Source organism: Labeo rohita, chromosome 6 (assembly GCF_022985175.1).
Source record: "Labeo rohita strain BAU-BD-2019 chromosome 6, IGBB_LRoh.1.0, whole genome shotgun sequence".
Classification (NCBI taxonomy): domain Eukaryota; kingdom Metazoa; phylum Chordata; class Actinopteri; order Cypriniformes; family Cyprinidae; genus Labeo; species Labeo rohita.
The window spans coordinates 13312686-13324911 of record NC_066874.1 but is presented as its reverse complement, the minus strand read 5'-3'; the positions used below and the strand labels follow the sequence as shown (position 1 = coordinate 13324911).

At 37.0% G+C, this 12226-nt stretch overlaps 1 protein-coding gene across 1 annotated transcript in view; it reads left to right on the top strand.

The window, feature by feature from the left end:
* The window catches only part of LOC127166542 (endonuclease V-like), a 76570-nt gene extending 64989 nt beyond the window's left edge, over nucleotides 1-11581 (top strand). The window contains exon 9 of the mRNA XM_051111904.1: nucleotides 10498-11581. Coding sequence (XP_050967861.1) covers nucleotides 10498-10557 — 60 coding nt within the window. The 3' untranslated portion in view covers nucleotides 10558-11581. The remainder of the gene's footprint in view (nucleotides 1-10497) is intronic.
* Nucleotides 11582-12226: the final 645 nt, after the last annotated feature.

The following is a 12226-nucleotide window of genomic DNA, read 5'->3' as shown; positions in this document are numbered from 1 at the left end:
TCGAAAAGTAATCAGATCTTGCCGATTTTAATGCTTTCTTATACGATAGGGTACATTCACGCCAAGCAGTACGAAAAACCTCTAATTTTGTTTTCCTCCAGCTGCGCTCCATTTTCCAGGCTGCTCTCTTTAGGGCGCGAGTGTGCTCGTTATACCACGGGGTCGGACTGTTTTCCTTAATCTTTCTTAGGCGCAGAGGAGCGACGGTATCTAGAGTCCTGGAAAAGAGAGAGTCAATAGTTTCTGTTACATCATCAAGTTTTTCTGAGCTATTGGACATGCTGAGGAACTCAGATAAGTCAGGAAGATTACTCAGAAAGCAGTCTTTTGTAGTAGAAGTGATGGTTCTACCATACTTGTAATAAGGAGTTGAATTTACAGTTTTAGTTATCTGGAGTATACACGAGACTAGATAATGATCAGAGATATCATTACTTTGCTGCAGAATCTCAACGGCATTGACATCAATTCCATGTGACAGTATTAAGTCTAGAGTATGATTTCGACAATGAGTGGGACCTGACATGTGTTGTCTAACTCCAATAGAATTTAAAATGTCTGTAAATGCTGCTCCCAGTGCATCGATTTCATTATCGACATGGATGTTAAAGTCACCTACTATTAAGACCTTATCTGTAGCTAACACCAGCTCAGATATAAAATCAGCAAATTCTTTAATAAAATCTGTATGGTACCCTGGTGGCCTGTATACAGTAGCAAGAACAAACGTCATGGGGGATTTATCATTAACACTTGTGGATAATGTTACATGAAGCACCATTACTTCAAACGAGTTATACTTGAAGCCTGCTCTCTGAGAAACACTGAAAATATTGCTATAAATTGTAGAAACACCTCCCCCTTTACCTTTTAGACGTGGCTCATGTTTATAACAGTAATCATGAGGGGTAGACTCGTTTAAGATAATGTAATCATCTGGTTTTAGCCAGGTTTCTGTCAAACATAGCACATCTAGGCAGACGGTCGGATTAGCCAGTCTGTCTGCTTCCTGACCTGGGCCCCAGTTAGTCAAGTGCAAACTCTAAGACTATATGCCATATTACTAGAGAGAAGAGCGGCACCACCCCTGGAGGGATGAAGACCATCTCTTTTCAACAGGTCAGGTCTGCCCCAAAAACTTGTCCAATTGTCTTTGAAACCTATGTTATTCTGCGGGCACCACTTAGACATCCAGCCATTTAGTGACGACAGTCTGCTATGTATCTCGTCACCACGATACGCAGGGAGGGGACCAGAGCTAGTCAATGCTCTTCTAAATTCAGAAAAATTTGTGCGTGCTGAGGGTAAGCTCTGGGATAGTCTCTCTGTATCTTTAGGTCCTAGCGCTGTATAGACTGCTTGTAACTGGAGTATGGGGGTTGCAGATGGAAAAGTTTCAACCCCTTCTACCCTACTCTGAGCCCTTTGTCTCGCTCCACATACTTCAACTGAAATTGCTGCATCTTTCTCTATCCTTCTAGTATTGCATTTGTCCTCTTGTCTACACAAAGACTGTAAGTCAGGATAGCTTTCATCTGACTGTTGGCCGTTTGAGTCACCTTTGGTTGAGGCCTTGTTATGGCCCACCTTTTTAGTGAGACAGGACACTCGAGTGTGCAGCTGTTTGTTTTGTTCTTTTAATTTAGCAATACACTGAGCTTGTTGTTGTGCTAAGGATAAGGTAAATTCTCTGTGGCAGCAGATAATGCCTTTAATGTTTTTCTTTCGGATACATGCTCCAAGCACTTTTTGCATTCTTCAACTGACCATACTTTTTCTGGATCAATACCAAATTTCTTTGTTAAATCCAATCTGACCGACTCTGTCACTATTGAGTCCATATGCTCTCCTAACAATGATTTAAACTCATTGTTTGTCCATAAAGGGGTAGCTAGTCCACTTTTCTCAGTTGTTGGAATCAACCTAGCATTCCTTCTCAACATTTTGTAATGTCTTTCTGACACAACAATACACTTCTAACACCTCCCTGGCAAGCAGAGGATAAATTTGTTAACACAGAACAACTGTTGTTAACCTTTTCTGGCAAAGCAGAGGAAAACCTAGTTAATACACATTATCATGTATTCAACCTTCTCTGGCAAAGCAGAGGATTCCTGAACATAAACTACTAGCATTTTACATTAATCTTCTTTGCCTAAAAACAGAGGATAACTGATATTAGCACGTAATGCTAATCTTCTCTACCTGAATAGAGGATAACTAGTCTGTTAGCCAAACCCTGCAGCTGTTTGCAACACTTCTCTGGCGGCGCATGTACTGGTCTGTAGTGGTTCTTTGAATAGAGTAACACTCACCAAATTGTTGTTGAGCTGAAAAAGTTTCTGGAATTCAGTCAGGAACGATGTCTGGCGAGAAGCTCTATCCGGGTCACGGCACCAAAACTGTTGTGAATTTTTTTCTTAGAGACCAGGAGACATTTTGGATATCTTGAAGCAGAAGTTTCTCTTTATTCAGATACTCGCTGCTTGGCACTGCAGTCATCAAAGTCGTCTTCTAACTAAGACAGTGATACATTGTAGTTTATATACATTTAGGGGGCAGTGCTTAGATCTGGAGACAAAGCACCTGGGTGACAACCCCAAACAAAGCATGCAAATGAAGTATTCAGGTATAGCAGCCTGCACCATTTACACCAGTCCTAATCCAATCATCATAACTACTCGAAGACTGGGCAGAGGTACCAAGAGCCATTACAAACAAAGGTGAACATCTCAGTAATCTGGCTCATTTGAGTTACAATAAGAGAACAGAAACTGGCAGGAACCTCTTGCTACAAACTTTGCTTGAGAAAATCATTTGTCTGATGTCATCATATTTACCTTAAATGCTAAATACAATGTACTGCACCTTAGGTTTTCACGTGATGCTATGTCAGAACATAGGATCAGCATATTTTAAACAGTTTCTTAAATTTGTAATCCTTCAGTAGCCACCACTCACGTCCATATTGAAATAAGTAAAAAGTTTTCCGTAGAAATGACCGTGCACCCAATTTTCTGTTGTACGTTTATTTCATAAATGAGGCCCACTGTCTCCGCCTGCTAGCCTTTTTCCCATAGTGCATCCTGGTGCCATGTGTTCCACAGGTAAGTAACGTACACATACGTTGGCCATCCACTTGACGTAAAAGAAAATGTGATTCATCATACCAGGCCACCTTCTTCCATGGTCCATTTCTGATGCTCACATGCCCACTCTTGCTGCTTTCGGCAGTGAACAGGGATCAGCTTGGGCACCCTGACTGGTCTGTAGTTATGCAGGCCCATACACAACAAACTGCGTTGCACTGTGAATTCTGACACCTTTTCATTAGAACCAGCACTAACTTCTTGAGCAATTTGAGCTACAGTAGCTCGTCTGTTGGATTGAATCACATGGGCCAGCCTTTGCTTCCCATGTACATCAATGAGCCTTGGCTGCCAAGACTGTGTCACTGGTTCACCACTGTTCCTTTCTTTGACCACTTTTGTTAGATACTGGCCACTGCAGATTGGGAACACCCGACAAGAGCTGCAGTTTTGGAGATGCTCTGACAGTCGTCTAGCCATCACTGAAAAGGACAGGAGGACTGAATTTGAAAACCGCTGCCTTATTGCTTTTATAAAATGGTTACCACACAATACAAATATTAAAGCCAAAGATATATATGTGACCCTGGACCACAAAACCAGTCATAAGGGTCATTTTTTTTAAATTGAGATTTATACATAATCTGAAAGCTAAATAAATAAGCTTTCCTTTGATGTAATGATTTGATAGGACAATATTTGGCCGAGATACAACTATTTGAAAATCTGGATTCTGAAGGTGCAGAAATCTAAATATTGAGAAAATCGCCTTTGTCCAAATTGTCCAATTTGTCCAAATTAAGTTCTTAGCAATGCATATTACTAATCAAAAAATAGGTTTTGATATATTTGACGTAGGAAATTTACAATATATCTTCAAGGAACATGATTTACTTAATATCCTAATGATTTTTGGCATAAAAGAAAAATCGATAATTTTGACCCATACAATGTGTTGTTGGCTATTGCTAGAAATATACCCATGGTACTTACGACTGGTTTTGTGGTCCATGGTTACACATTAATACGTTATTTTTTAAAAGTAAAATAATTAAGTGCTATCTGTCCAGAAGAAAAAAATATTTGACAGTAAATGGTAACATAATGCTTTCTGTGATGGAACTCAAATAAAAACCCCATATCTTTTTTCCCCCAACTCTGCATGCCCGTATTCTGCAGGAAAGATTATATTTTTAACTGTGGAGAAAAAAAGACACAGAAAATGTCCTTTGTTTTTCACAGAAGAAAGACCATACAGGTTTGGAATGATACAGTGTTTTGGTGAACTATTCCTTTAAAGTTCCTGTGCACCAAATGGGACATTGAGAGTGTCCAAAAAATTTTTAGGAGCACTGTAGATAGACAAGTAAATTCTGGATATGTTTATTGTAATGATTGTGTCAAAAAAGTGTCCATCACTAGGAGGCATCACCTCTCTACAGAATGATAAAATGTCATAAAACACAGATTTCTTACTGTGTTCTCACTCAGAGCCGATCCTCCCTATATACAAAATACGCAAGCTGCGTAGAGCCCTCGAAACACCAGGGGGGCCCCCTTGCTTTTAAAGATTATTTATTTTCAGTTTTGTTTTTGAAGTGGGTCAGCGGTTATCAAAACAAAAATCAGTCAAATCATGTCTTGCTTGAGACTAAAAAACGAGTTGATTTTATTAATTCATTAATACCACATCCCCCTCTCCCCGCAGACACATTTTTGTGTAGTGCCCCTTGAAGTCCAGGCACTGTTCTCACTCCCCCTATATTCTGCAGTGCAGTTTCAAACAATTTAGTACTTTATGCTTTCAAACAAACATAGACTCCGTATTAGCTTATGTTTGCTCAGATGTGCACAGTCACAGAAATGTATGCAACTGACAGGAGTGGATTCATTATTTAGTATGTTTAAATTCACAAAAATGTCCCTGTAGCACCGCTCTCTTTCTCTTTTTTAATTTCCTCACTTTCACACAACACAAAAATGTGCTTTTCACAAAATCTGAAGACAGAATTTGTCCAGGCAGTAATAAAGTTATTTATTTAATAACGAATATGACCATTACAAACGTTACAAAAGGCTTGAGAGAGACAGATTTATTGCTAAATCAATTGATGTGGACTGTAAGCCAGTGATGGCTTAAAACCTCATAATGTGTGTCCACATGCACTCCTAAAAGTGGATGGGTTACATTCAGTTGGAATTCCAGGAAAATCCCAGAAATGAGTTGTTTTAGCCATTTATGGGGTTGACATTCTGGGTTATTCTTCCTTGGTTATTTTCATACAGTAATTTATATTCGAGTTTTAAGGATCATTTTGCTTATTGGTTTTGACTCATATCATGTTGGATCAAAAGACAAAATCAGCTGATGATTTGATGACAAGAAATACATAGACTGCATAATACACAGAAAACTTTAATTAATAAGTGGGAAAAGTCACTGGACACTTCTTTCAGTAATTTAATATTGACTAAAAAATTAAATAAGTATCAAAACAGCAACTTGATAACAGGGAAAAGAACGTAATTTATGTGTCATGGTTCATGGGTCTGTGTGCTCATTCCTGTGTGTGTTCGGTGTGCATTGTGTGTTTCGTGTGGTTGTCTGCTGTCTTGCAACCTTGCTTCCTAATCAGGTGCTCACACCTGCAGCCTGTTATGCTGCCTATATCTGGGTCACTCTTACACAAACCTTTGTCAGTTTGTTGTATTACTCACCCTGTTTTGTTCACTCCTTGACTGGTCGGACTTTAGTTTCCTCGTGGCTGGACTTCACTCTCATGGACTCTTGCTTCCACGAGCTCAGACTACACTCTTATGGGTTAATATTTCTTGAAACTGCTGCTTTTTCTAATATTCTGAGAATTTGTAATAAACTGTTTTCTTCACTTGCAATTGGATCTGAGTTTTTGCAACTCTAGGATGGGGAACCTGTCTATTCAGTAAATGTATTTTGGACTTGAGGTGGAGGGGATGAGGATTTCAGGATTGATGGACTGGGAAGGTTACGGGCCGGAGGAGAGGAGTTGGGTGCCTACAAGAGACATACTAGATCACTCTCTTATCGATGATTACAATCGCCAGGTAAATTCTCCTGGGACCGCCGAGAGGCGTTCTTAGGGGGAGGGGTACTGTCATGGTTTATGGGTCCGTGTGCTCATTCCTGTGTGTGTTGGGTGTGTGTGTTTTGTGTGTTTGTCTTCTACGTCTGGCAAACTCGCTTCCTATTCAGGTGTTCACACCTGCAGCCTATCAAGCTGCCTATATCTGGGTAGCTCTTACACGATCCTTTGTCAGTTCATTGTCTCGCTCACCCTGTCTTGTTTTCTCCTTGACTTCTAGTTTTTTTCTGTGATCGCATCCCAGTCCCGTTCGGACTGCACAGACTCTTGCTTCCATGAGCTTGGACTACACTCACATGGATTAATGTTTCTTGGAACTGCTGCTGTTTCTAATGTTCTGAGAATTTGTAATATACTGTTTTCTGCACACGCAATTGGATCTGAGTTTTTGATTTTGTGACATTACGATTGTACAGATTAATACAGAGTAATACATCATTTGAAACTGTAAAAGGTCTATTTTATTGGTGTACACTCGCAATATCAACAAAACATTGTGCTTTTGTAAAAGAAAACAAACAAGGTGCGCTTTCTGCTGTCTCCTACACCCTACTTGAACTTTCTGAAACGCGCCACAAAAAGAACGAAAACTCAGCAAATACTTGACGCAAGTAAGTCATATTAAAAAACAAATATTCACTGATAAAGTAATCTGTATGAAACCAACGTGAGGTCCAGTCTTTCCTGTCTGAGCTCATTATCTGAAATGTAATCAGTGGTTCTGTGTATCACCAGAGGTTGACACCAGTGACCCCCTTTTACACGTTTTAGTTTCTTCACTTGTTCCTCATCCCCTTCCTATCTGCGGGTTGCTAAGTCCCAGAGTCAGCGCAGCTGCACCTGACAGGCCTGAAGTTAATCTGTGGTTCTTTTAGATCCTAAGATGAGGAGGATGAGCTTGAACTCTTCGGGACACTTAAGTTTGCTCCAGGCTTCAGCCTTGTCTTTTCATTCACCAAAGACCTCCGGATTTCAGCTGGGTCTGTCTCTCAGCTCTTGTTTCTTCTTCACTTTCCACCTGGGAAGAAACCCTCAATCACCACCCTGTCAGTTCATCACTCTTCAAACCCAGAAGAACGTGACTGCAAGTCCAAACCATGAAACCATCAAGACTTTCAGCTGAGACTATATCCGGACATTCATCAATGACCCAAGCAATGCAAGTATCATACATTTAACTAAACGAAACAGAGGTTTAGTATAAGCTATAGACCCTGTTGTAAAATGGCGCTGATGGTTTCATTCAGGTGGTTAACTGACTCTTTTTCCATAGCTGCATTTTCTTGTTTCTCTTATGGCTTCATTCATCCAGTCTCAGTTGCCCTTGCCCTAAGTATGAGTGATTATATGTTTGTTTGTTTCCACTGCTTGTGGATATTGTCCCTTTTTTGATTCCGATTCAAGCAATATGCTCTAATGCTTTAGTACTGTAGAAAATATATTTTCTGTGGCCAAGAAAATGTCATTTCTTAAAGTTGATACGAAATTATAATAAATGTTCGCTGGAAGAACAGAGCAGATTTTTGATGGAAATTTAATTCTGCTACAGTTACTACTGGCAGCTGATATAAATATTTGTTATTAATCATAATTAATTGTAATTATTTATGTACATTTACCTTTTGAGCTCATTTGCTACATTTCTGCCTTAGCTCCATCTAAAAGATCAAAAACAAACAAAGCCTTCTCAGCCACAGAGACTGGACGCACACTGTCAGGAAATCAATTGACATTTTACCCGAAAACCGGAGGCATTTTCTTTCTTGTGGAACATAAACATAACGTTCAGAAGCAGAAGGACTAATAACTAGATGTGCATTAACCTCACTTCTAAGATTAGCAGTTTGTCCCTCACTGCTCTCACCATTAACAGGCCTCCTAAGTAATTCTTCCCGGAGTTGCTGATTATTTGCCTGTAGTTGTTGCACCAATTCAGCTAAAACTTTAAGTCGTTCCTCCTTAACACAATCTGCCCAAAAAAGAGAAAGAGAAAAAAAAGAGAGAGACAAAAACCAACAGACAAACAAACACCAACAAATGCAACAATCCAAAAGTCAACCAGCAAAGATATGATCACCAGATTCAGGCAGGATAGTGGAGTCCTCAGTCAATTGCAACCACTGTTACTGTTCCCAACCCAATAATACACACAACAAAACTCAGGCATCCTCAATACACCCTGACGACTACGCCAAATGTGTGACCTGAACAATAAAGATGGGTATTAATCAAGTCGGACAAATTGACTACACCGCCCCAATTTTTAAGGCAAGAGGGAACCCAAAAGATAATACACGCGGTTCAATTGAATGACCTGGACGCCAGAGTAAAAAGGTTATCACTTTATTAAAATAAAACCACAGAGATAGGCTACTTCTCCCCAGATATACTGTAGTACAGTTACAAAAACTATGGGTCTCAACCAATTAAGACAAATCAAAAAACCAAGAAAAACAAATAAATTAATGTATAAAAACAATAATTAACAATAAATAACTTCACATCAAAAATAATCACATATAACCACAATAACTAATATGGTACTCAAGCACAATCAACATTGAATAACCAGTTGGGTAACCCACACACAACACAAGACAAAAACAAAAAAACTAAAAAAAAAAACTGTCACAAATGTATCACAGCAACCCAAATTAAAATAAAAAAGCCTTCCAAGCAGAGAAGAACCAATAGATAAGTAAACAATCTACACAATAAGGGACCGTAAAAGTCACATAAATTTACAATAACAAAAAATTATACAAACATACATGAATAAGAAAAAAAGAAAATAGAAAAAAAATTAAAAATAAGGTGGACAACAAAAAAACAATTTCTCAGCAATAGTGGGAAGGAAACAGTGGCCGCTAAACACCGGGAAGAATGTCAATCCTCGCGATTTCTGCCAAGTGTTTTTTTTAAAAAAAAACTAAGCATTAACACGTTAGACTGCATTTATAAACACAATCAAGCCTAGAAAAAAAAACAGTCAACCACCCCTGTAAATGTCCTGGTACTCGTACTCGAGTTTTGTCTTAAGTAAACCTGAACAGTTGGGAGAAATACTGATGTGTCAAAATATTTGATCTGTGCGTCAGATCTTAAAGCGACAGCAGCGTAAACCTGCAGCCGCCGACCGCGTCATAAATATTAATCAAACAACAAATGAAAAAGAGAAAATCACTCACTTTTCTCTTGACTGAATCACTTATTAACTTTAATAAGAATCATATTTAATGTATACAGTGAAGATTTTGTGTTTTATTTTAGCATATATTACTTCAAGAAATGTCTGTAGTAGTCTGTTTTTGTAATAGCCTTTAGATAGACCTACCTAAAAATAAATAAATAAAAAATAAATAAATAAATATTTTATTTTAAAAAAGGTTCTATTTTAAAAGAAATATTATTTCATTTGTATTTTTGATTAATATATTTATTTATCCTGTTGTTTGTAAGTAATATGCCTACTTGGAGTGTTTACTTGTCTTCAGTTAAGCTTGAGAATGTTTTACTTACATTAGTTGATTAGTTTTTGCTGTATTAATTTTTTTTTTTTTTTTAATTGGTGGCAGTTTCTAGCTTCAAAGAAGAATAAAATAATCTAAAAATAAATAATCTAAAGTCTTTGCAGCAGTAGGTTTAATGGGTCCAAAACCACCTTGGGTGTGCATGATTTTCTAATAATTCAATGGCACATCATACATTTTTCTTTATATAATGTAATTTATTGTAATTAATGTAACTATAAATGCATTAAAAAATAAAACAGTTGTGAGTTTGCTGTGATTATGGAAAGTATATGTAGGGCTTTATACACAGTGTGTACCATTGTAAAGACTAGGTTTATCCCTCACGGCCTCATTTTTATCCAAGAAAAAAACGTTATATAAAACCCAAAACACACACAGCCACAATCAGAAATAAAAGAGATGCATTTTCTGCTCTTAAGGTCCCATTTACCAAGATACCTACTCCTTTACCCCGACTCTTGAATTTATACATTTACTATAATCAATGAATAAAATCAAGTAATTTATCACATTCTAAAACCTGTTTCACTCTGAAATATGTCACAAGACATCCATACAAGTCAGCCATAACTTCATAACAAAGTTGTCCTAAGACAAGAACAGGTAGGTTTTGATCCACTTCGAAGGTTGACTACTGTATATTGATTGATTGATTGATTTTTTTTGTTTGTTTTTGTGTTAAATCTTCTGCATTGTCCAGGTATAGATCCTATTTGGCCCTTTCTATGATTCAGTCTCTCTATCTTTGTACAGGCGGATATCCGTTCAAGAGAATACCTGCGCTGCCGTGACCTGGCTTCTGACATTAAATGAACAAATGGGGTGAGAGGAAAGAATGCTGTGATGCTTAAATGTATAAACACTGGCAATTTTTCATTTAAACAGTTATTCTTGAATCCAAGATTTTTTTTCTTGTACTATGGTGTCTGAAAACAAAAAGGGCCATGCTACTCAGCTTCATGTTCTACTGTCACCAGGATCTGATATAAATAAGACATTTAGAACAGCACACTTTCCCAAGTAGATCTATCAAGTGTATTTCAGGTACATTCTAAAATAATAATAATAATAATAATAATTTAAAAAAAAAAGTTTCAGAAGTTTTGTTAATACATTTTTCCCCTTGATATTTGTAATCACCTGGATTCTTCTTGGTTTTTCTGAATTTATTTATTCAATTCTTTCCTATTTTAATTGGATGGAACTTTTTACATTGTAAATTTCTACTGCAAATAAATAAAGATATAAATATCTTTAGTTGAGCTTTGTTTTTTTCCTCCTCCCATCTCTGTGCATATACCTAATTATGTTGTGTTTATATTAAAAGTGTCTGTCATTTTTTTATATTTTAGTTGCGTTTAGCAGAGTTTTAATCTGATGAACCACATCAGTTCCATAAAAAAGTTCTTTTAACTCTTGGGGCTTAGTTTGAAAAATTTTCAGTTTTTAGCTTGATGAATTTTGTAATGATCTGGAAAGAAATTTTATTACAAAACGTATATTTGTGCTTGGCAAGCATTGCACTTTTAACAGCATTTAAGGGCATAATGTCTGTCAAATGACACTACTGGTACAAGTAAATGAGGTGAATGAATTTACATAGGCTGAAACAAAAAGGAGGGGGAGGATATTTGCACTGATCCACATTCTCAAACAAACAAATAACACAGCCTCTGCCCTGTCTGGCCCTCTCATCTATTGCATCACTAAAGTGCTTTCATAATATAGGCCATGAAGGTATATGAATACACCCAGATTTTGTATGTATGTATGTTGTTTCGACCATTCCAGCCCTGCCTATGTCTATGTCTAAATTCATATAAAGCCTATGTCTAAATTCATAAAATTCTTGTTTAGCTTCTGCATAATGACTTTATGTAATTGTGGTATACTTAATGTAAACATGTATATCGAAGTTAAATTAAAATCTTTTTTAATTTTTTAAAAGAGTTTAAAATCGTTATTTATGTTCATACGGTGCATACATATTTACGCCAAGTTTGTTTTTTTTTTTAAAAATCCTGATATGTACATGGAAAATTGCATATGCATACGTCATGCCCCTTTTGTGGGTACGTAACATTTATATATGAGACCCCTGGACTGACATTAACACTGAGCTACAGGTACGGAGAAGAGAAAGAATGCCACAGAGGAGCGCAGACACGCAACATAAATTAAAAATAATAATCTGTTTGTATTAAATCATAGTCTATGAAAGGAATGAATAGCCTACTTAAAATAGATTTGACTTAAATAATTAGATTAACAAAATGAAAGAGTATGTACAGAAGAGTATTAGGGCCACGCAATAAAAAAATAAAACCATTTTAAAATTAAAGTCATTATAATACGAGATTAAACTCATTAAATTTCGAGAAAAAATTTTAGATTAAATTTTGAGATTAAACTCATTAAATCGCAAGAAAACAGTTGTTAATTTACGAGAAAAAGTCATTAAATTTTGAGATAAAATTCGTGA